This window comes from Onychostruthus taczanowskii, unplaced genomic scaffold, assembly GCF_017590055.1.
Source record: "Onychostruthus taczanowskii isolate IOZ18803 unplaced genomic scaffold, ASM1759005v1 scaffold38, whole genome shotgun sequence".
Taxonomy (NCBI): Eukaryota; Metazoa; Chordata; class Aves; order Passeriformes; family Passeridae; genus Onychostruthus; species Onychostruthus taczanowskii.
Window position 1 is genome coordinate 2710262 of NW_024501237.1, and position 21925 is coordinate 2732186.

General features: G+C 44.7%; 1 protein-coding gene across 11 annotated transcripts in view; it reads right to left on the bottom strand.

Moving 5' to 3' along the window:
* Nucleotides 1–21850, bottom strand: part of SEC31A (SEC31 homolog A, COPII coat complex component) — a 39713-nt gene extending 17863 nt beyond the window's left edge. For all 11 annotated transcript variants that reach the window (XM_041412028.1, XM_041412026.1, XM_041412025.1 and 8 more), the window contains exons 1-18: nucleotides 21712–21850; nucleotides 21093–21175; nucleotides 20440–20563; nucleotides 18172–18370; nucleotides 17018–17113; nucleotides 15347–15487; nucleotides 13297–13439; nucleotides 12262–12361; nucleotides 10878–11039; nucleotides 10557–10709; nucleotides 8941–9177; nucleotides 8312–8386; nucleotides 6217–6267; nucleotides 5399–5476; nucleotides 3230–3305; nucleotides 2477–2655; nucleotides 874–1000; nucleotides 581–726 (exon numbers count right to left, since the gene is read on the bottom strand). In XM_041412028.1, the coding sequence (XP_041267962.1) occupies nucleotides 581–726; nucleotides 874–1000; nucleotides 2477–2655; nucleotides 3230–3305; nucleotides 5399–5476; nucleotides 6217–6267; nucleotides 8312–8386; nucleotides 8941–9177; nucleotides 10557–10709; nucleotides 10878–11039; nucleotides 12262–12361; nucleotides 13297–13439; nucleotides 15347–15487; nucleotides 17018–17113; nucleotides 18172–18370; nucleotides 20440–20563; nucleotides 21093–21171 (2166 nt within the window). In that variant the 5' untranslated portion in view covers nucleotides 21172–21175; nucleotides 21712–21850. The remainder of the gene's footprint in view (nucleotides 1–580; nucleotides 727–873; nucleotides 1001–2476; nucleotides 2656–3229; nucleotides 3306–5398; nucleotides 5477–6216; nucleotides 6268–8311; nucleotides 8387–8940; nucleotides 9178–10556; nucleotides 10710–10877; nucleotides 11040–12261; nucleotides 12362–13296; nucleotides 13440–15346; nucleotides 15488–17017; nucleotides 17114–18171; nucleotides 18371–20439; nucleotides 20564–21092; nucleotides 21176–21711) is intronic.
* Nucleotides 21851–21925: the final 75 nt, after the last annotated feature.

A 21925-nucleotide genomic window follows, 5' to 3' on the forward strand; every position in this document is an offset into this window, starting at 1 on the left:
GTACTTTCTAAAACTGGTTCTTCAAAGGCCTTAAACAAATGGAATAAACTAACATTGTATTATAGAATAAATTATTCCATTACTGCCTCATTCTACTCATCAACCCTATTCCCTCAAGATATCTGCTATAAGCAATGCATTTCACTGCTGGAAACTAAACTGTGTATGTGCAAACCCCTGGGGAAAGCTTTCATGAGAACCTTCCTACAACTGCCTCCCCAGATTTAAATCTAATTCTATTGATTTCTTCTCCTGAACTTCCAAAAGTACAAAAGTCCAAGTATTTTCTAACCACAAAAAAATGCAAGCACTGGAAGACCCTTCTTTACCAAAACACTAAGTACTACTATTATTTTACACATGAAATGTATCAGTACCACTACCCAAAGAACAAGGCAAGCACAAGGGCCACTGTACTTCCCAGCACGTTTTCCAGCATCATATTTGTGTGTTATTTTTCCAGAAAGGAAAGGCTTGCATCCTGATGTACATGAGACAGCCAAGCTCTACACTAGATAATTTAAGAGCCAAATGATTGCAGTCTGTTACTTCCAACACCTTTCTTAAAAGAATTACCAACCTGAAGGGACAAGGGGCTGTTTCCATCCTGAACTTTGGTCCAACAAGCAACAAGTTTATCCACATTGCCAGCACAAATGTAACAGAGGCAAGCTTGTGTCTGCAGAATGCTGTCCCCCTCATTCTCCAGCCTGCTACCCAGGAGATCTAGATAAAATAAGAACAAATATGTTGGTAAATCACTCTGGGTATCCCTCCCCACCACTGCTGAAGCTGGGGAAGCAACTGGCCAAGGCACTGTGAGCAAAGCCACGATACTGCTCTGGAATGATCCAGTCTGTGAACGGTCCTTACCACAAAGGGCTGTAAACTCATCTGGCCTGGCGTAAGTGAGCACAGCAGCCAAGGCCTCTCTCCAATTCTGCAGGTCACAAGACTGCACAATCTCTTTCCAGTTCTTTGTTACAACTGCAGTGATGAGCTAGAACAGGAGAGAGACCACAGTTAGATCTTGCTAAGATTTCCTCTGTTTAATACACAGGATGATTTGGATCTGCTCCAATGTACTCATCCCCACTGTATCCAGGATCATGACAGGCACTGGACTGCAGTTCAACAGCTGCACAAGAGCACACCTTACTTAAAAAGGAAAAAAAATCACAAAACAAGCTCAGAGAACATGCAGAGGGCAATTATTCTTGCTACAAAATGAACAAGAAAAGAATACACAAATCTCCACAAGCTGTTCAAATGGCTTTCAGCACTATTTTTGCAGACAAAGATGACCTACCAAGAATTTGGCTATGAAGTCTTCTACACAATGCCCAGGGAGATGTATGAATTTTGTTTGTTAAACTGTTTCATTCATCTTTAAGCTCTTGGTCTCAAGCTGACCAGTGAGGGGCAGTTGAAAAGGCTGCATAAAGAGCTGGCAGCAATATAAACCTGAGCTGGCTGTAGTAACCCTACACAGCCCTCAGAATGGAATTCCAGTTTCTTCCTTCTAAAACTCTGCCTCCAGTTATTTTGCTTTGGACAAAAGACAGACTTGGCAGCTGTGCTGCTCTAGAGTGAACAAAGTCTTTCTCATGCCAAGACTTCAAGTTCAGAAACAGCTGAACAAGCAGTATGTGTGCAGTTTGGGACCAGAAGAGAAAAAACACACCTGAACAACAAATGCAACATCCTAACTACAAGGTCAATGTTTGCCTGTCAGCATAGGCAAAGATAACTGGTCAGCTCTTCATAAAACCACCTTTTCCCAAAGGATGAACTACAGTGAAGAAATTCCTCTAAAAGCTGCCACCCTTGCTAAACCAGCTGTTCTTTTCAAGGCACTTCTCCTGTTTCAACCTCCTGTCACTTCTTTCTCATATTGGTAGTAAAAAAGAAAGATTTGCACAAGCAGCATCAGCAACCTCTAGCACTGCAAAAAGCTGAAAATAACAATAACCAGCTGGCCATAACAGACTGTCTCCTAGCCATAGGGTGATTAATCTACCCTGGGCATACCTTGCTCTCTCTTCTGTGTATGCAGTAAAACAAAGCATCAGCAAAATCTGTGAAGGCTGATCATGGGCAGAAATCAACATAATGCTGCTGGCCCTGAGCAAGGGTTGCATGTGAAAAAAGTGACACAACAGCAGACTGAAATGTGCCCTTCTTAAGGCATTTGTCTTTATTGTTAACAATCTGTGTATATGCAACTCAGAGACACTGGAGATGGGATAAAGAATACTCCTGTGTACTGACATTCAGGTGGTGTACCTGCTGTCCCCTTATCAATGCATTAAAAAGAGAGTAACGAAAATCCTTCTTCTCCGAGATCTTACAGACTTGAACACTTACTCACATCTGCCAGAAATAAACCTATAAAATGGCAAGAAAACTTTTTCAGGTGAAAGAGGGAGTTGCCAAAGGCATATGAGCATGTTACTTCTGACCTGCAAACACCTACCCTGGTAATTTTGCTGCGCATCTTGGCAAAGTACTTCTCCTGTGTCCGGGAGAGCAGCTCCTGCCCGCCGGCGATGGCCAGGATGATGGCGTCGGCCATGCGGTTGTCGTGCAGGCACAGATCCACTGCACTTTCAAAGTTCCCTGTCAGCAGAGCCTGTGTGATCAGCCCATCCACATCTGCAACGACACAGGGGTGCAATTCCAAATGCTGCCACAAAAGCCACAGAGATGCAGCAGCAGGTGATCCTGTCTGACTGTTCAACATTGGCACAGCTGGCTGCAAACCAGCCTGCTCCTGGCCAGGTACAGCCATGTCACAGGGGCACTGCCAAGCAGTACTTACCTCGTGACAGAGCAAGTTCCTAGAGGTCTAAATGGCTCCTAAAACAACTACCTGAATAGTACCATAAAAAGTCAAACCTAGACAGGGGTCAGTGGCTTCTGTGTTACTCAAGATCCCCTGGGACTTTCTGTAGAAATAGCACTTCATGCCTGACCAAGCATATCTTCTTTTATCACTCAGAGCAGCTGCAGTCATCAATGGGGTACACAAGTGCTGTACAACTTCCTTCCTTCAAAAAGTTGTATTTTCAAGTGCCTTGACACTGCATGAGAATGCAGTTAGAGGCAAATAGTCACAATCCTACACAATCTGTGCAGAATTTGCCTTCTCACTGGAACACCAGTATCAACAGCACTATTCACAAACAACAGTACAGACAATAAAATCAATATCAAGGTTTTTTTGTACCTCCACTAACAGAAATGTTAAATGTTGTCTTTGCAGATCCCGCATCTTCAGTTTCTTTTTTATGGTCCTTCAGCGTCTAAGAGAAAGGCAAAGCATAATTTCTGAGATTATGTAAACACTTAGAAAATAGAAACATTTTAAAACTATGTGGCTCTTGCACTGCAAGTTAAATTGAAAACTTCAGACCACTCAGAGACCATTAATTTAGAAGGGAAGGTTATCCCTTTTGCTGAGCAGCACTTGCACAGCACCAAGGCCTTTTTTACTTCTCCTACTGCACTTCTGGTGAGAAAGTGGGGAGTGCATGGGAAGCTGGGATGAGACAAAACCAGGACAGCTGACCCCAAACTGACCCAAGGGATATTCCAGGCCATACAACATCATGCTCAGCACAATATAAAGCTGGAGGAAGAAGAAAGAGGGGGATGTTTGCAGTGATGGCATTTCTCTTCCTAACTCACTGTTACATGTGATGGAGCTCAGCTTTCTTAGGGATGAAAATCTGCCTGCTCATGGGAAGCAGTGAATTAATTCCTTGGGTTTTTTTTTTCCTTTTCTCCTTGTTTTTTTTTTTTTTTTTAAAACTTCCCTAATCTCACAAGTACCAGCAGTCAGACACCTGGATCCTGGGTACCAACTTGTACCTGTAGCCATACACACACAACCCCCTCCGAGCAAAGCTACAGCTACAATGAGAAAATCAGAATCCTTTTCTTTCCTTCTCTGTCAGCCTTAACCCCTACCAAGAACAGTCTACCATTAACACCACCTAGGTTCCACTCTGCTCCACTTTGAATTTCAGCTCATCCTTGAAACCCTCTGCACTAGACATACACCCCAGTTTAATTAAGTAAATTACACAAGGTAATTTTCAATAGGGAAGGCCAATGTAGCACTCAGGACAGGAATGTCCAGTAGACAGAGGCTGCTTTTTCTATAAAATTCGCCCAGAATTAAGACAGAGACCACTTTGTGTGAGTACCTGGATTTTGGGATTTCAAACAAAACATTTCAATAATAAAAAATAGCATCAAAAGAGAAGTGTTTCTTCACCATCCTTTTTCACAGCACAGGCTAAGCAGAGTGCAGAACCTGACCCACAAAGCACCTCCTCTGTCACAAGCCATTGCTCCAGTACATGAAGGGAGTTCAGGAACACCCTGCTTGTTCAGCTAAATTGAAGGACACAGTAGACCAAAGCCATTCATTTGGAGGGGGAAGCAAGTCTGAAACAAGCTTTATGTCTGACTTGTGCAAAGGACACAGCATCTGGAAAGTGATTTTGTTGTCAGATAACACTGGATGTGTGCTTGGTATCAGTTGAGAGCATGCTGTGACTCCCACAGGAATAATGTGCCCATCCAGTTACTTTATGTATGCGACAGCACGCCCTGAGGCATCACCAGCAGCTTCAGGCCAGGATCACAAATATTTAGGTAGGCTAAGGTCATGTTTGGCTGTGAATTCTCTCCTAGAAGAGACATTTGTAATGAGATATCCAATATCTTCACGACTGCATACAGCAAAACCCTTACACTGTCAGACACACACATCTGCCACTACAGAGCCTAAAGAACTAACAAGCAATCAAGCACATAACCCAAGGAGAGCTTCCTGATCTGAGTGTCTTTAACAGGCTGTTTGTTATGTGGAGTCAAGTGCACCACCCCAACATGCAAGAGCCTTAATCCACTGGCCCCATCTCCACAGACAGCTGCAGACAGGCACCAAGCACAGGAAGCACAGCTACCAGCCCAAATTCTAATCCAAAAGGGAGACTGAGGGAATGGGGAAGAGTGAAGTTGGTCAATACACTATTTGCAGTGCTAGTGACACCTCACAAGGCACAGGCTCAGTCCTTAGTGCTAATTAGACCTGTCCTCATATGTAAAACACAAGTTGAAAACAATCCTGTTCAAATGGTATGTGGGATCCCAAATGCTGACACGGTTGGGCACAAACTGCCTGCAATAAACCTAGCTGAACATACTGCCTGAAGCGGATAAAAAAAAGGTATCAGCAAGAGTCCAGTTTTACCATTATAAATATTTTTTTTCTATCTTTGTATATCCTCAGCAGCAGGAAAAGCCAAGAAAATGAAATGCTGTTAAAAGGCACAAAGTAAATACAGGGGAGGTCAGCAGGGTTAGTCTAGAGGGCAACAGATACCTCTCCCAAGAACTGTTCCTCTGTAGTCTGGCCTTCATCCCCCTCGTTTGGCATAGATCCATCAGATTCTGCAGGAGACTTCAGCAGAGAGAAGATGCAATAAAAATCCACCAGCAAAAGAGGCAGAAATACTTTGCATTGCAGAGTACAGTCACCTTTCCACCAACCAACAGTTAGAACCAGACTGAAAATCACAGAAATGCATTGGCAATACATGCTTGAGCCTCACAAACAGGGTAGAGGCCCTGCTAGGTTTCTTTGCTCTCTGTCATTACACAGTGCCTTGTGCTGTTTTCATCTTAGCTGCCTCAAAACATGCAAAAAAAAAAAAAAAAAAAAAAAAAAAAAGCTTTCTTCCAGACCATGAGGCAGCTACAGATGACTGAACTGTCTGTGGCACAAAAGCACTGCAGAGTCCTGCTGTAGACTCAGGCCACTGCAATTACAGTGTGGGCAGTGCCTGAACTGTAGTTCCCACTCTTGCAGGAAAAGTTATAGGACCACACGCTCAGTCCTGCTTTCTTTAAAGCCTGATGAAGGTGCTGCTCTTGAAATCAGATGCCAATGAAACCCCACATTAAAACCTGTGACTGAGAGCCCTTCCTTGGAAAAGGAGGGGGACATCTGAGTGGAAAAGAAGTGGTTATGTCTTTTAAGTAACACCTTCATCGTACTGAATGTAGGAACTTGCCATGTGCTGGATTGTTTGTGACTTGCTTTGGAACAGCTATCCAGTGGAAAGAAAAATTATTCTTACTTTACAGATTACGATGGCATTATAAAAGTAACCACAGAGTTACATACATGTGTTTCCTTACCTCTCCCAAGGCACCATTATTCAGACCTTCTTTATTCAGAGCAGATGTGATCTAGAAAACAAAGATTTAAATAAGTACCCTTTTAAAGAGGCACCAAATTCTCAGATTGCAAAACTGGCACATATAGCTACCACACTGCTTGCACAACAGTTAACATGAAATTAAACACTTTAACACAAAACTTAAGCCATTTCCTGTTCCAGGTTGGTGATGGATTTACTGCTAAGATACCTGCACCCCAAGTTCCGATGGAAACAACAGCTGTCCTACACCTTTAAACCTTTAATTGTCAGCTCAAAGGCCTCAAACCTCACCAGAGCTGCTGGAAACCACAGGAATAAAAGCACTATCAGAACATGAAGGACAAAATCTTGTCTGCTCCGGTCAGAGACCATAAAGCAGTGACAATCCTTGTGGAACACACTGCCTGTCAGGAAGCTGTGGGTTCCTGACATCAGGCACTTGGCTGTGGGCTAGGATTTTCCAAGGTAAAGAAAGAGTTAAAATGCCCAGCTTTTAAGAAAAGCAAACCACAACTCCAGATTCAACTAGGGCTCTCAAACCCAGCAATTTTACGTATAGAGTTTCTATATTATTTCAGCATCAGGGAGCCTGGGTTTCACATTGCTCCTAAAATTATCTACTGCTTTTTGTATTGTAGCCTTTATTTTACCCTTGTAGGCTGGTTTGTGTAGAGAGCTGAGCTCAAATTGCTGGAGACAGTTTTCTCTTTCTTTTTTAATCACTAGTTTACAATAAAAATGAGAAATCCAGGACTTGGCTTGCATGAGAATCACAGGTTTTAAGAATATAACCCACCCTTCCCACATTCTTAACAGCTTATTACAAGAAGCTGAAATCTGTGATCCCTGTTTTTACTTTCCTAATGCTACCAATAATAGGAAAACCAAGTTGTGATTTAGTGAGCTTTCCATCTGGGCATCACAAACTTTCACATGAGCTGTACTGTGTTGCTTCTTCACACTGAAAAAAACACGGAGTCAACTGCTACGTGGAATGTTTTCAGAAAACAGCTACATAAAACCAGGACCTTGTAGCTCCTCCCATCTGTTTCCTAAATACTGAAATAATGGAACAGGCACAGCATTCCAGGCCACCCAGTTCAGCTGTGCCCATTTTCCCAGCTCCTCCCCATGCACAGGGCATACAAACCCAGAGCAAAAGCAGTGCGCTTTAATCTCATGATGCCAGTCTGCAGAACCACTACTAAACTTCAACTGCATTCTCTAATTGAGAGCTGCTTTTCAATAACAGGATTACCCTTCTGTGCTTGCCTTTACACAAATATTTAGAAGCTGAGGACAAACTCCTATCAAAACCACGGTTTTTCCCCCATAATCATATTAATTTTGCCCTGAAGGACATTTAATTTGTGAGCACAATGACACTTTAATGGAGCCAATCTTTGAAAATAAAACATTAGTTTGACATAATGAAAATAAGTTAAATGTTAAAATCCACTGAATCAGAACTGAAGAAATACTAGGCAGTTCCTGGTAGACAATTGAAAACAACAGAGCCAAAAGGCACAGCAGGTAACTCTCTGTAACACTGAGTAAAAATCTTCCAGCTAGGAAGAAAGTTCTATAATGATGTGCAAATTGCTTCCTAGTAATCCAAATTTTGCTTTTCCAAATGTAACCACGTTTCACCTCTGGGCTTGTTTTTTTTTCTTTTCCTTTCAAAAATGCAGGATATCTCCCTCAGACAAAAAGGACTGTCCGTGTCTAGTTAATGAAAACTGTTTACATGTTCTTCTGCCAGAAAGCCTAAAAGCAGATCCCATTCCACCATGCTCGAGTGGAAGGAGGTCACATAGCAAAGTTACATGAATATCCTGAATTAACAAATATCAAAGCTTCTTGATGAGTGAGAATTTCACATCAACAATGGACAGTCAGATGCAGACACACCTCTGAAGTCTGCTGCCTGCTCTGGCATTTCCACTGAACATCCATATTGCAAGAAGACACAACTAATGAAAAAATCCAACAGAGTAAACACTTTCCTGTTAGAATTCTGAAATTAAACTCTGAAATTCAAAAGTTATTTATCTCACATATGGCACATTTACCTTCTTCCTCAGATCATCCTTCTTGTATCCTAAGAGCTCGAGGTATCTAACACGTGAATCTTCTTCGAAGTTCACCTTTAAAAAGTTAAAGACTATATTGCAATTCACAATTTTTCATTTTCTCCCTCACTGGTACGAATGACCCAGGGAGATTTAGTGACTGAGAAGACTAAATGTAATAAAGAGAAATACAAAAATCTTCAGTGACTTGGGCACCTGAGCAGATGGGCAAGGCTTCCATGTGGTTATTGCAGGTGAACAATCTGTTTATCTGCTTCACCTGGAAACATCTAAATGCTTAGAGTGAACAGTGGAAAGCCCATCTGAAGTTATCCCAGAGCTTTAATCCTTCTCACCAGCTCCCTGTACAAATATGTGCTGATGGGAAACATCCAAAACCATGGGACATCCTCACCCACACCTCTGCTTTGCCATGACTCCTCACAAACCCCACAAAGAGCTCCGGTCCTGAGGACCCTCCCTCTTCTGCAATGCCATGGCTTATGGGCAGTATTCCCACAGCCTGCAGCTTTGGGTTCCCAGCACCTCTTCAGCTAAATGTGCAGAAGGAATGACCTTCTGGCTCTCCCAGTGCCTGGGGAGCTCCTGCAGGGCTGCCAGCCTGTTACCTTTAGGAAGGCCCACACGTTCCTCTCGAAGTCAGCCAGGGCCATGTCGATTTTCTTCTGGCAGTAGCTGACAAAGCCCTGGGACTGCACAGCCTCCTGCAGCTGGTTTGAGCGGGCCAGGAACTCTTTCTCTGTGACAACCTGGCTCACATAGACATGGGGATGCTGCTGCTGCTGCTCCATGCCCGCTTGCTGTGGAGGCTTGGAATTCTCAAACGTCACCAGCTTGCCTCCAAACTGGAATTGAAGCACACATACAGTATGTGAAAATACTGTATACAGCAGGGGAGCATGTATCAAAATGTATTTTATATAACATATATATGATTATTGTCCAATAACTGAACACTCCTGACATCTCCTCATTTATTTGTTTCCCCCTCATCTCATATTTCTATGCCTGAAAGGAGCTTGTTGGATGAGTAGGTTCACATTTAATAAGATTTGTAAGCACAGCCATTCCTGTGTCTGTTTTTTTTCTCAGACAAAAGACAGACCAGAAACTGAGAGCTAGAGCTGTGGATCTATGCAGTACCCAGCAACAGTGGAGTACCTCATGATATTGCAATGCAGTTACCAAAGAAACCTTTACTTGACATCATTAAGTAAATGCTCAAGCATGATGTCTGTCCTGTTCTTGCCAGGCTGTTTAGCAGTAGAAACTCTACTGAAAGATAGGCAGTAAGCTGTGATAACGTTTGAAGAGGTAAAATCAACACAAGAAAATAATTAGGAGGAGCTTATGATATTATTTCGTTCTATAGCTCGAAGTTAATTTGCACGGGCGAGTCCAGTAAAACTTGCATTAGAAAAGAACAAAAGCCTAGCCAGGGAAAAGACTGACACCTGGCTCCTAGGAAACCAGGACAAATAAGGGAATAAACAACATCATAAAATGACACATCAGTCAGTGGCTAGGCAACATCACTTCTCTTTGACAGGAGAAAATTGCATTTAATTTGCGCACCAGATCATGAATAAACAGACATGATGCTGAAAATTGAGCAGTATTGCAGCAAAGAAATCAAATTCAAATGGATGGGCTAAAATCTCCAGAAATTCCCAAATAAATGGCCTGTGGGTTTAGAAAATAAGGCAAAAGTGGAGGCAAGGAGCAAAAAAGCTGAGCTTGCCGTCCCCTCAGCTGGCTCCTCTGCAAACCAACCATGGAGGAACCCACCCTTGTGCTGCTACAGCAACTCCTGCTACCTTGATCAAAGCTAACCTGGGCGTTCTCCACCATTACTGACTCACATGAGTGCAGTTTGAAGCTATGAAGTCTCAGATACTTGCCCCACTTTGGTCTCATTCCCCCACAGTTATATTTATTTACTCTAAAGCAAGCACTGCACAGAAACAAAAGCGAAGCCCTAATGCCAAGACACGAATGAATGTTGCAGCAACGTTTCCTTTCCCAAGCACTTTGGTCAGGTTCTTGCTGTCCCCAGTGCCCTGTCTGGAAGCTGCCCCGAACATCTCCCATTATGACAACAAAGAGGAAGGTCTCCCAGGCTGGAGCACCACACTGAACTCCCCCCTTCTAAGAGGTTCAGCAGGTGCCAGCACTATCTCCCTAGCTGCCAGGCCAGCCCTGCCCATCCCTGTCTCATCCTTACCGAGAAGGATGCTCCCATGGGTCGCCGGATCCACTTGGGTGGCTTCTTCAGAGGCGTCACCACACTCTGTGGGGCAGTCTGCTGGGGAAGCTGCAGGGGAGGCAGGGGCTGGCCCGTGCCAAAGGGATCGAGGTTCCCAAAAGATGAGGAGAGCTTCAATAACACAAGGGGGAAAAACAAAAATGACATTACTCTAATAAACTAAACACCTATTTGTGCTGAAGCGGTACTCCTGCAAGCAGGGCTGCAGACAGCCACTGAAGACTTCCCATATTTTGATCAGCCCCCCTTTCTGTCCCTATTCTGAACAATTTTCAGCACCTGGTCAACTTGCTTCTGCCTCAGGCCATCGGCGCTGCCGCCCATGATGGAGTAGACACTGATGCGCCCGTCGAAGGAGGCTGCAGACAGCACAGCAGGGTTCCTCGGGCACCACTGGATATCAAAGCACCACTGCGTGTTCGTGGGCAGCTCGTACAGCACCTGGGGGCAAAACCAAGCCCAACAAATCAGAGCTTTCATGGAGCACCCTCCCCGACAGCAACAACCTTCCCGTGTGCCCTGAGGCTGGTCTGCTCTCCCTGCTCCCCAGCAGCCTCCCCATCACCACACACACTGACAGTGGGCAAACTCTGATGATCCCCAAACAGCAGAACATCACACACCACTGCTTCATCTCCTCCTCCTCCCACTAAATCTTCTGTTGAATCCTCACAGGACAAATTATGCAGGTGGGGTATGTCTGTGCTGTCCCCCTGTGAGCTGCTGACATTCACACTAACTTATTCAGAGCTGATTTAGTATCCTCACATGCTACATGGAGGAAGTCTGTTTTCACAGGAAAACTAAAAAAGGCAAAACCTGCACCCTGGGCAGACAGCCTTTTGTGCCCTGGAACAGACAAGCTCCCTTTACAGCAGATATTTAACCATAAACCAGGAGAAATTCAAGGAACAAAATGCTAGCTGTCAGCAAAATGCTGTCTCCCACAGAACTCATTTTTATTTTTAATAAAAACATGATTCAACCACATGTAAGAACTTTGTAACAGCACAGGATCCAGCTCAGATAACTCATCAACACTCTACAGCTTTTGCACTTTTGGGCCAATGTCTGAATTTTAGAAACACTTCCCATGCCACACTTATTGCCCACTGGAGGGAAGGAGCCCCCCAGCATGTCTGAAGCCTTTCTCCTGGTCTAGGGACAAACACTCTCAAAAACAGATCTGCATTTTCTTTGAAGGGTATTCCCAAGCCCAGAAGGGTGGGGTGGGAACACATTTGAGTGGCTCTCACTGATCTGCTACAACTATGGCAACATACAAATACCCTCCTGGCTGGATAAAGTTCTTATAGAAGGAAAAAAGCAATTGCAACAACGATACAGCCACACTGGACCCAAAACAAAAGAGTAGGAAGCATATACTTAGTTTAAGTGGAGCCATTTCAATCTCTTATAATGAACAGGGACATCACTACTCAGGAAGAGAGAAGCTGCCAGGACAAATGTGTAATATTGACAATACCAGGAAGGAATCCTGCACCACCACAACAAGCTCAGAAGACACATATAGCAAACAGGATAGGGGTTAACATCCCACAGAAGCATCATTCCTAGGAATGCAAGCACAGGAACACTTGCCTTACATGTGCCACCTCTAAAAATCCCAAAATGTCTGTTCAAAGTGGTATGCATACAATACCTCGCCTGTGTTAGGATTGGAGCAGAGAATTTTAGCATCCTTCCCACAGCTAAGCAGCAGCTCTGGATCTGCCATACTCCAAGCAATGGCCAATATACCCCTGCATGAAAAGCCACAACAAAAACAAAGCTTAATGTAAATGCAAAATGGTGATAAACAAAGCATATTCAGAAGTTCAGCATTCCATGCCAAATTGCCCTCTCCACCCATTCCTCTTACAGCAGGAAGAATTTTTCAATGTTATCAGCCCTTGTTTTATTGAAATAGATGTTTTCTATTTTCTGCATGAAAAGGTATAAAGATGCAGCCATTGTATTTGGTAATGAAATGCAACAGTCATATGGGAGAACCTGAGCATGAGTGACAACATGGTTTGTTTGCCTGCAGTGTCATTAATAGCCAGTGTGCAAACCCACAGGCAAGGTCAGTGACTAGGAAGTATTCAGCTTTTTATTAGCAAGACATTCAAGTCAGCAGAACCCACTGGCAGAAGTTTTGGTAGAAGCCACAACACTGTTCTCCCTTCTTAAATCAAGCACTGGATTTGAGCAATAAGGAAGGTTTCACCAACAATGGAGGAAGGACAAGAATTTAACAAAATCATCCACTAGACCAAAAATGAAGGGGACTGTGGGGCACAGAAACTGCAAACCCACATGAGGATGTGCCTGGGTGCACCTTAGTATGTTATTCAGCCAAAATTAACTGCTACTAATTCTTTCTTCCTTAGCTTCCTCTTTGTAAAAACCTTAGAAACAAACAAGTAGCTTCACTGTTTCAGCAGCCTGGTGAGTTAGTTTATTTATTTAATTTTGAGGCCTGTTTCCTTCAGAGTACCAAGATCCAAAAACACAAGTCTTTCATGGCACAGGGCTGGCTGGTCAGCAAGCCAGCATCCAGCACTGGCTGCTGCTGAAATTGCCAGCAGCAAGGGAGCCTTCCTTCCCAGGGAACAGCAGAAGTGGGATGTACAAGGCAGAACAGTCACCCACATGCAAATACCATGGAGCACACCACGCTATGCAAGACTCATACCTCGTGTGACTTTCCAGAACACGAAGTGGTGAGGAGGCAAATCTCAGGTCCCACATCTGAATAACAGGCAGCCTGTCATCCTCTGAGGCCAAAACCATCTGGGTGGCAACTTCAGGGTGCCACGCCAAGCCTGAGCAGTGCATCTGCGGGGAGACATTGGGCCAAAGCATCACATAACTGAGCAGCACTAAAGGAAAAAGAAAACTAGCCCAAATATGTCTGTGTGCATGGTAAAACACCACTGCAAGGGAATTTGCAGCTGTTCTTCCAGGCATTATTTCTGACTGCATTCAGACTTGGAAATTCTCCTTATTCCTGTGAATGAGGAGACTTGCACTTAAATTTCCCAAGGCCCTTTCAGAGAGATTACACTGTGCTGATTTTTCACAGTCCTAGGTTTTAATGTGAGAAAACACTAAAGCTCACCATATAAACCTTTTACTCTATTATTTTTATTGCTATTTTAATAAAAGCCAACCTTAGGCAGAGGTTACTGTCATGAGAACATCGTATCACAGGACTACCATCACATGATGAAGACAGCCTACTGTGCTGCTGTTATGTCAGGCAACAAACCTAGAAAGCACTAAAAGTGACATAGTTTATCAAAATAATACAGTGAGGAAAGAGGTACTTCCCAACCACCTACTTCTAAGTTCAATTTTTAACTCTTGCTGTACCTTTGGAGTTTGTTATAACGATATTGTATTTAAAACAATAGAAAATTGTACAAATACGTCACTCTCCACGAGTTGAACAGGCTTTTTTTTGCACTGCCTAAAGGGGTGGCATGGTGGCTGTAACTATAGGAGGCAGCATCCCTGTAACCTGCTCAATGCCACACTTCTCTGTGGCAAAATCAATAAAATCTTTCTGTGGTAGCCCCAAACAGATCAGTAAGCATTTTCTCAAAATTCAATCATCGCTCTGCTAGGACACCTGAGTGCCTTGCCTTGCTTCAGTCTGCATCTGGCTATTTTAACTGAAATGCTGACAACCCCTCTTGCATAAATACACCCCTAAGGGCAAGCTGGGCCAGTATCTCGGTCTACTGTATTTGCCAGGCACCCCCAACAAAGGCAGGAATGATCTGACTCCATGTTCTCAGAAGGCTAATTTATTACTCTATAATACTATATCATATTAAAGAATACTATACTATACTAAAGAATACAGAAAAGATACTTACAGAATGCTAAAAAGATAATAATGAAAACTTGTGACTCTCTCCAGAGTCCCGACACAGCTTGGCACTGATTGGCCACTGAGTCAAAACAACTCACACCAGAATCCAATGAAACAATCACCTGTGGGTAAACAATCTCCAAACACATCCCAGACGAGCACAACACAGGAGAAGCAAATGAGATAATAATTGTTTTCCTTTTCTCTAAGGCCTCTCCGCTTCCCAGGAGAAAAATCCTGGACAAAGTAATTTTTTTCACAGAATCACAGAATAATGAGGTTGGAAGAGACCTCTAAGATCATCGAGTCCAACCTACATCCTAACACCTCAACTCAGAATCCAGACTATAGCACCCAGTGCCATGTCCAGCCTTTTTTTAAACACATCCAGAGATGGTGATTCTACCACCTCTCTGGGAAGAGCATTCCAGTACTTTATTATTCTTTCAGTGAAATTTTTTTCCTAATATCCAACCTATACCTTGCCTGACGTAGCTTGAGACTGTGTCCTCTGGTTCTGTCAGTTGCTGCCTGGTGGAAGAGACCGACCCCACCTATCTACAACCTCCCTTCAGAAGTTGTAGAGAGCAATAAGGTCACCTCTAAGCCTCCTCTTCTCCGGGCTAAACAATCCCAGCTCCTTCAAACGTTCCTCACAGGGCTTGTGTTCCAAGCCCCTCAGCAGCCTCTTTGCCTTCCTCTGGACACGTTCAAGCATCTCAACATCCTTCCTAAACTGAGGGCCCCAAACTGGACGCAGAACGTGAATGCCACATCTGTCACATACAAAGGGGTGCCACAACCCATCCCTGCACCCCTGCGCAAGCACCCCGCAGCTGCAGGAGAGAGCCAGGACAGAACTCACCCTGTTGTTGTGGTCACTGACTTTGATGATGGGCTCGTTCTTCCTGAGATCCCAGACGGTGGCTCGGCCGCTGGGGCTGGCGGACGCCAGGATGTGCTGCACTTGCCTGTTCCATGCAATGCAGCTGATGTCCTCCAGAGGCTGCCGCACACACACAAGAGCCTGTCACAACCCGCCACACCGCAGGCTCAAACCCTGCCCCTGCCAGCACTTGCTAAGTGACAAATCTGCAAGGAGAGTGCCCCGTCTACTGCCTGTGTTCTGGCTTCTTTCTACACATGCTGTAGTGTGCAACACCTGAAAACACTGATTTTTAGAATTTCTCTCTTTAGTTATTTTCTGCTTTACAATACTACACTTTAGTCATTAAAGCAAGATTAAGCAAAACTGTCTTCAAGAACAGAAAATTACTCCATGAAACTATAACCAGACATATGAACTGCTCTTTTGTCTTGTACTATTAGGTCTTTATTAAAAACAAAAAAAGGTTTGCTTAGAGAAATTCCATAGGTTTTTTCATTCCCCCCCAAATCTTATTTTTAGACCAAAATTTAAAAGCAGTGTTAACCCAGCTCTTGTTGCCCTATTATTTCTAGTTGTCATTATGCACATGGACTAAAAGATATCCCAGCCTAAAAAAAAAAATCACTATTAGACATAAGTCTTTTACAGGATCTCTAAGGTGGACATCCTCTCAAATGCCTACATGTTAATAAATTACTTGAACTAAACCAAGCAATCAAACCCCACAGAGTTTAAAGTAAAAACCTTTAAATTGAAGATTACTTCTCATCCCATTTGCACACTTTTTTGTCTCCAAATTATCATGCAGTAATAAACCCATTTTCCAGCAACCATGAACTTCTGTGGAATTTTGTAACAGCAACAGAAGCATACTTGCATTGAAACAACTTCCTCCCATTCTTCCATTTCCTTCACAAGGTGAAAGACTATTGTTTTTCCCCAAAGATCATCTTTAAGAGACACAGGCTAAACACCAGACCTTGAGCACAACAATTAAACCACTTCCTGAAAGCCACCAAGGTAACTGCAAAACCTACTGCCTGATCATCTGACTTCTCAGCAGCTGCTTTTTATCTTTTCTCCTATTTTTCTCTGTGTACCTTCACCATCTTCAGATCCGTGCATGCAGTGAAACATGCAGAGGAAGACTAAAAGACAAGTAATGGTTATGGCATTTGGAAAGGAGTGTAGCCTGAGAGACTCTGCTTGCTGCTTGACAAAATGCAACATTTCTCAAAGATTAAGGGGACACTACAGCTTTCCCTGGCCAAATACAATTTCTTAACAAAAAGTTGCCACTGGAAGACATGGCTGACTTGTGCAGCGAGCTAAAACTGCAGGTCTGTTGTGGATAAAGGAGATAGCACATCCCGGGTTGCTGCAGGGGAAGCTGAGCACACCACTCATTGCATGGACCTGTGCACACTTGCACTGACAGGCACAGCCAGGACACTGCTCTCCAGGGGCTACAAAAGCAGCAGCATCCAGGCACCCTTGCATGCAGCAAGTTTGACTTCAAGAGGCTTCCCCTCCTCCATGCTCCTGAGACTGCTTTAAAACTGCAAATTTCAATCAGCTGTCACCTAACTGCCATGCATCCTTTTCAAGAGTCTGCTCTGGAGAATTTAATAAACACAAATCTGGTACCTGTGTCTTCACTCCTGGTGTCATTGGTGTAGCAAAGTTGTTCAAGTCCCAAATATAGATTTCAGACTCATTAGCACCAGAGGCCACCAGATTAGTCTGTAGGAAATATTAATAGACATTAAGAGTATTTCAGCATCAGCTTTCCCAGCCTTAGCTGCTGGGAGGCATCAGATCTGCAGGACTCTGTGAATTTTCCCTATCTGGGAAATAGGAAAAGATAGAGGGAAAATAGTGACAGGGCAGAGGAGGAAGCAGTGCTGCAGTTTTGGCCACCACAGAGCTTGGCTCTGGACACAGTGTGGCACTGCTGCCCTGCCCACAGTGAGTGCAGCCATCCAAAGTACTCCTGCACCTGGGATGCAAAAGTCCAGGCAGGGCAACATGAGCCAAGGTCACCAAGTGCCCTTTGGTCACATTTTGTGGCTGATAGCAGGCAAGTCCTGAGTTCACAACAGGCAGAAAGGGACAGCAAGTGATTCAGAGAGGACACAATGAACACAGTGCAGCCTTGCTGGAGGCAAGTGTGCAGGGACAGAAGTGTTATTTAGGAAACAAATCCAACTGAATTCTCACACAGCTGGTGGCAACAAGGAAAAAACAACACACTGTATCTAGAAGGAAGTAAATGCTCATTGGTGATGTGGGAAGGACTGCTGGTTTTGAGAGCCCTTCTGTTCAAGGGGCCATGTGGCTGTGTTTCCCTGCTGTCTCCTCTTAGGAAGGGGGCCTTGAAGCTGGATCCTACCCAAACCCCAAAGGAGAGACCTGAAAACTGATCTCACCAGAAAAATGAATGAGAGCATGTAATTCCTTTCTGTGTGACTGGCACAATGCACAGAAGCTAAGAGAAGAGACTGACTAAAAACACCCTAAAGAGCACCTTTACTTGACACATAAGCAGAGCTAAAAAGATCAACTAAATTGACAAGGTAAACTGATGAGGGGAAAGAACAAATTAAAGAACTTTCATTCCCCATTATGAAATGCCAGTAATGAGGCAGTTTTTTCCTACTAAATCCAAACAGACACTCAAAACCCAAATATAGTTCATGCTTTTCAGGGGAGGGGAAGCAGCAGAAACATCTGAGTTTACAAGTTAAGGTAGGCCACTCCTCTATCAACGGTATGTGAAGAGAAACAGCAGAAAAACCAACCTGGAACATGTTGACATCGAGTGCTCTCACTGGTCCTGTGTGCTTGTCTTTCTGGGCTATTATTACCTCAGCCTCTCCATCTATGATTTTGGCCGAGTCATACAAGATGACATTTCCATTTTCACCCCCAGCAATCAGGACTCCAGACACTCTGTCCCCTGAGGTCATGCTGTGAGGGCCCCAGATCAGCTTGTGGTACCTGCAAGACACAGAGGGCCCCACAGTCTTAGACCCATCCACCACCCGCTCCCTGTAGGTTGGTACATCCCATTTTTGCTCACCCCAGCTAAAGTCAGAGAAAAGCACTGCCTGCTTTTCTCCCTAAGGACAAGTCTCAGCACAACCTTTTCCATGAGGAAGGCATGCCCCAATTCTGCTTATTAACAAGAGGCACAACGTGCACAACCAACAACATCTCCATCTCCTGCCTTCAAAACCAGGTAAGTGCTCCCAATCACAACAGCAGGCATCAAAGTAAGGGCTGTAAACCCATCCAGCTACAGCCTGAGAAAAACCTCTGCTATCTGCAAGCAGCTTCATATAGGAGAAGAAACAGGTGAAACTAGAAAAATTCCATATGCTTTTCCATATCTGTGCAAGTGTTTTGTCTGCCATGCCAGGGACTCAGCAAGTTTAGCCAACATCACAGACACATCTCTTGGAGCACAGCCCATTTTCAGGCTGTGAAGGAATCAAACATACTTCCAGAAATTAAGAACACTATTGTGTCCATCTGTAAACACCCAAATTCCCTTCAACTCAATTAGCCTCCTGCATAAGCAACACAGCATTCCTGCGCACTTAGCCATGCAAAGAATATGTTCTGCATAAAATGACACAACCACTTATCAGCTCTTATGCAAGCAGAAAGCAAACCCACATTGACTGGAAGAAGGCAAGGAGACACCTTTGCATTCACTGTAATACTGCTCATCTATTTGTTACCTCTGGGCAATTTTCAAGTAACCTCTTGAAATCACAGCAACTTTAGCATGGTAAGATAGGACTGCAGAAAGCTACCCAAAGAGCCTTTGCTGGGTGAGAAATACCACAACAGCCAAGTGTTCAGGCTCCCAGTGTTGTGATTACAGCAGGGGCCCACCAAAGAATGATGCCACAAATGGCAATGGGTCTGTGATATCAGACAGACCCATCCCTGGGTATGATTTTTATGCTTCTGCACCTAACTGTACAAGTTTATGAGAAATGAAGTAACTGACAGGGTTGTCCAGGCATCACCAGCAAGACTGAACAGGACTTAAAACAACCCAAAATGAAGGCAGGAAACAATGAGGAACAAACCCCAAAAATTAACAGTGCAATTACTTTACTTTTGCCCTTTAGTCTTTCCAAGATAAATTATGGTTCTATAAAAGCAGCGCAAAACTTTGCTTGGAGAGCAATTAAGGATTTATCTTGTATGTGTCTATCACCTGGACATTTTCATTTGCTGAAAACCAAAATACAGCCTGACGTATACACTGCTATCTAATCTTAAATTAGAAACAAACAAACAATCCTCAGCCCCATTTTTAATGCATTTTCTGGGGCAAAGTCAAATTCTTCTGTTGCTGGTAAAGTGAGGTACTTTCCAAGGAGCACTGCATTCTGGCTCTAAGGAGTGCTTCTAGAAATTCAGAAAGCAAATGGCAAGTCTTGAAGAATCTCAGTCATAGTTAAAACAATGCAGAATAATAAACATCAAAAATCCAACACTGTCTCCTGCTCTGAGCAGATCAGCAGGACATGTTGACCTCAGCTCTGCCAGAGAGCTGCTACGAGTGCTGCTGAGATGCAAAGTGTTTGCTCTGATGCTAAGAATATTTGTCTGGATAAGCAGGCAGTAAGGAACTAACAGCTGAGAGAAGCTGTGCAGCCAGGAATTTGGCTACAACATAACCCAAGTTAGTTATGTTACAGGAGTCCCCCTGAAATGCCTTAATACAAACAGGATGGTGCAACATGAAAAGTTGCCACCATATTTTCACAATTTCACATTTTCTTCTGTTTTCTTTTGAGAGGTTTGCTGAGATAAAGGGTCCACGCATATATTCAAAAACTTTGTTTATATCAAAGCATGAGCTGCTTTGTTAGAGTCCAAGATCACTGTCCCACAGTATCAATTACACACACTTGCCTTCATCTTTCAGTGCTGAACTTCTGCTTCTCTCCACAACAAGTGCAGCCAAACCACATGAAGTGACATTTCTACACCTACCACACGTAACAAGTCCACACACTGTACTTTTCTCTTACAACACTGCCTACCTGTGTGAGGAGGAGAACGTGGCACAGCTCTTCATATCCAGTGAAGGGTCTGCTAAGTCCAACTCAAATATTTCCAGAGAAGCACTTGTACTGAAGGTTGCATCCAGCTGCTGAGCTGATGTACCTGTGAGGAAGCACACCTGGCAGTGAGAAAGCCATGACACACAGAGCAGTAACTGCAAATGCAGCACAAGAAGGGGAACAAAAACATCATCCTTTCAAAAACGATCCTGAAATAGGGTCAGGCTTCTGTTTCTCTTACTTAGATGTTGTTCCACACAACTCTCCTCCCCATGGCTGTTTGGGTGTTTCTTAATGAGTATGAGCAGGAAAAGCTTTGGGCAAGTACCTCTCCCTGACGATGCACAGAACATGATTAAAGTTACAAAGGAGCCACAAGTGACTACTGCTTAGGATTGGTAGCACCTTTCCCAGCAGAAAGAGGAGGATGCTCACTATCACTTGCAGAATGCAAAGCATGCTTTTACCAGCACAGTGCAAGAACTCCACTCAAACCCCACAACGTATACCTCCTCCAGCCCCCGGGACACAGAGTAACTCCTACAGCTTTCAGTAATAACCTCTTCATTCATGGTGTGCAGCCACTGCACACAGCCCGAGGTCTTCTAGCACGTGCTTCCCAAAAAACTCACCTGTGGCCAGGTAAATGGGGTGCTGCTGGGCAGGGCTCCATGCCTGCATGGCAGTACGGTCTACTTCCTTCAGCTTCATTTTGCTGAAAAGTAAGACCAAGAGAGGTGATGATGCTTAAATGGTGCATGGCGAGACTGCACTGCCGCGGGCTCGGGAGCCGCATCAGGACTCGGCAGAAGCAGCGGAAGGGACCATATTCCTAAAGATATCCCTCAGACAGACACCCAGGCCGTCTTCTCCAGAGGATACCCGGGGGAGGGGAGGAATAACTCCCTTAGCAGAATAACACTGACACATAGAGGAAACAGACGGGTGCTGAACATCACACAGGAAAACGTGGGCAAAGCTTCAAGAGCTGTGAAACCCCTCTTCTCACAGCACCGAGCCACCGAGCACCCCACAGCGGCTTTCTGCCTGAACGCACGAAGCAAACCCAGCCCCGGGAAGACCCTGCCCAGACACCCAGCGCCTCATTTTTGGGTCCCGTTTCACCCCGAGGGCTCCCCCGCCCCGGGCGCACCCCGCGCGGCCAGCGGGACCGCGGCCCTCGCCCCGTTTCCGACGGGAACCGGAGCAGAGCAGTAATAAACCAGAGGATTTCGCCGTCCCTGCCCTCACCTCGGCGTCCCCGGCGCTCACCGTCCCCGGACTGCTCCAACGTGGCAGCCCCGGCACCGCCTCCCGGCCGCCACCGCCTTCCGGGCGCGCCCCGCGGCTTCCGGGCGGCGGCGGGGCCGCGCCTTCCCGGCCTGGGGAGCGGCGGGGAGCCACGGGGGGGGGGGGGGGGGGTGGTGGTGGTGGAAGGAGGGTGTGTATGGGGGTGTGCAGCCGC